At 52.2% G+C, this 2,380-nt stretch overlaps 2 protein-coding genes across 2 annotated transcripts; both read left to right on the top strand.

Annotated features, from left to right (window-relative positions):
* Positions 1-413: 413 nt before the first annotated feature.
* DEU56DRAFT_980461 (uncharacterized protein) lies at positions 414-1,398 on the top strand (the record flags this gene model as incomplete). Its single annotated transcript, XM_041359783.1, has 1 exon — positions 414-1,398. One exon carries the CDS (start codon positions 414-416, stop codon positions 1,146-1,148), a length of 735 nt encoding a protein of 244 aa, XP_041209031.1. The 3' UTR covers positions 1,149-1,398.
* DEU56DRAFT_333851 (CHAT domain-containing protein) lies at positions 1,054-2,380 on the top strand. Its single transcript, XM_041345721.1, has one exon. It carries the CDS (start codon positions 1,217-1,219, stop codon positions 2,219-2,221), a length of 1,005 nt encoding a protein of 334 aa, XP_041209030.1. The 5' UTR covers positions 1,054-1,216; the 3' UTR covers positions 2,222-2,380.

Genomic DNA, 2,380 nt, shown 5'->3' with positions numbered 1-2,380 from the left:
CAGATCGATTCGCGTCCCTCAACAATCTTGCCCTCGTCCTTCGCGACAGATTCCAGCAGCGGAGCCTCCCATCTGACCTTGATGAGGCCATTGAGCACAATTGGGCTGGACTACTACTCTGTCCACCCGGTCATTCTGATCGATCGATGTCTCTCGAAATCTTGCTGCCTGCCTTGAAGACAGATTCAACCAGCGGGGCGTGCCATCTGACCTTGATGAGGTCATTGAGCTCATCGGGCTGCATTGCTACTCCGCCCACCCGGTCATTCTGAACGACCTTCGTCTCTCAGCAATTTGCCCTCGCCTTCATAGAAGATTCCAGCGGCAGGGTGTCCCATCTGACCTCAAGAGGCCATTGAGCTCAATCTGGCTGCAACTACTCTCCTCCGCCCCCTGGCCATTCTGATCGATCCATGTCTCTCAACAATCTTGCTGCAAACCTTGAGGAGAGATTTGAGGCGCAGGGAGTCCCATCGACCTTGATATTGCCATCAAGCTCAATCGGGGTGCATTACTCCCCTCCGCCCACCCTTCATTCTGATCGATCTATGTCTCTCGACAATCTTGCCGTCAGCCTTGGGGAGAGATTCGAGCAGTGGGGTGTCCCATCTGACCTTGATAGGCCATTACGCTCCATCGGGATGCACTACTCCTCCCCAACCACCCGGTCATTCAGATCGATCCATCTCTCAGCCATCTTGCCACCCCTTGGAAACCAGATTCATGCAGCGGGTGTTTCATCCGACCTGGATGAAGTATTTCAACTGTTTTTGCAGCTCTCCCACCCATCACATGCAGCATCTACAGACAGTCTTAGTGTTGCCAAATCATGGGGCATCTGCCGACGGCATGAGCACGACTCTGCATTGCTTGCCTATAAGACTGCACTGAAATTCCTCGATCAGCAAGTTGCTCTCTTGTCGTCTTCTTCGCGTCATTTCGACGTCATCAGTAAGGCTGTTTCTTCCCTTGCCACAGATGCTTTTTCGTGCAGTGTTCGTTGTGGTGCGCTGACGACTGCTGTGGAATTAGTGGAGCAAGGCCGTGCAGTATTCTGGACCCAGTTGGCACGCTTCAGCACACCACTTGATGAACTTTCTGTTTCAGGTGACACCGGCGCAGCCTTGGCGGAAGAGTTCAAAGATTGAGCTTTCGCCGTCGTAACGCGTTTGATCAGTCTACTGAAGACCAGTCTCCGCAAATACGGAAACTGGCTATGCAATGGGATGACGTCGTCTCACGCATTCGCACACTTCCCGGTTTTTCCCGTTTTCTCCTGCCTTCCCTGTTCTCCGACCTACAGAGGGCGGCGGAAGATGGTCCAGTCATTATTGTCAATGCAAGCAAGCATAGCTGTGATGTCTTGATTATCCTCGCTGCCCAAGATCCCATCCACGTTCCACTCAATATCGCGCAAGCCGATGTCTCTGAGTTGTCCTCCGAATTTCAGTCCCTCGCAGAGCAATTTGGTTCTTCTGATCATCAACACAAGCTTGTCGGCATCCTCCGCAAGCTTTGGGATTATATTGTTCACCCCGTAGTCCAAGTCCTTGAGAAGTCTAAAATTCACATTCGCTCGCGTATCTGGTGGTGTCCCACTGCTGAATTCGTGCTGCTCCCTCTACACGCAGCAGGACCTTACGAGAAGAAGAAAGACAATTTGTCTCAGATTTTCATCTCCTCTTACACCCCAACTTTGGCGACACTCATTCGGGCGAGACAGCAGGTTTCTCGACCTGCGTGTACGCAGCATTTTGTCGCCATTGGTCAAGGAAACCCGGACGCAGGGAAGGAACTGCGTTGTGTCGCTCCCGAGTTAGCGGTCGTAGCTCAGCGTCTCGACTCCGTCGTGTCCTTCACATCGCTTGAGGACGGCGATGCAACAGTCCAGGGTGCACTTGATGTACTAAATCATAATCAGTGGCTCCACCTAGCCTGCCATGGGGTGCCGAATCGACAACAACCATTTGAGTCTTCCTTTGCAATGCGCGACGGGCCCCTAATGGTCAAAGACATCATCCGGTCTCACTGGCAGAATCCGGAGTTCGCTTTCTTATCAGCGTGTCACACTACCGTGGGGCATGAGGGGAGTCCCGATGAGTCGATCCATCTCGCTGCGGCTATGCAATTCTCTGGATTTCGCAGTGTCATAGGTTCAATGTGGTCTGTGGACGACGAGGTTGCGCGCCAGGTTGTGTCTGCTTTTTGGCCACCTGGTTGATGGTTCAGGGAGATTGGATTGCACACGGGCTGCGGTAGCGTTGCACAAGGCTATGAAGTTGTTGCGCAAGAAGATTCCACTGGAACAGCAAATCGTATTTATTCACATAGGTATCTAGTTTTATGGGCTGTATTGTCGCATTCCTTCAATAATCTCTGC

This window comes from Suillus clintonianus (genome assembly GCF_016758775.1).
Source record: "Suillus clintonianus strain FC179 chromosome Unknown DEU56scaffold_31, whole genome shotgun sequence".
Classification (NCBI taxonomy): domain Eukaryota; kingdom Fungi; phylum Basidiomycota; class Agaricomycetes; order Boletales; family Suillaceae; genus Suillus; species Suillus clintonianus.
The sequence above is the reverse complement of the archived record's forward strand: the minus strand, read 5'-3'. Positions and strand labels throughout refer to the sequence as shown.

Coding starts and splice junctions, on each gene's coding strand:
- DEU56DRAFT_333851 (XM_041345721.1), top strand. CDS start 1,217: ATGCAATGGGATGACGTCGTCTCACGCATTCGCACACTTCCCGGTTTT.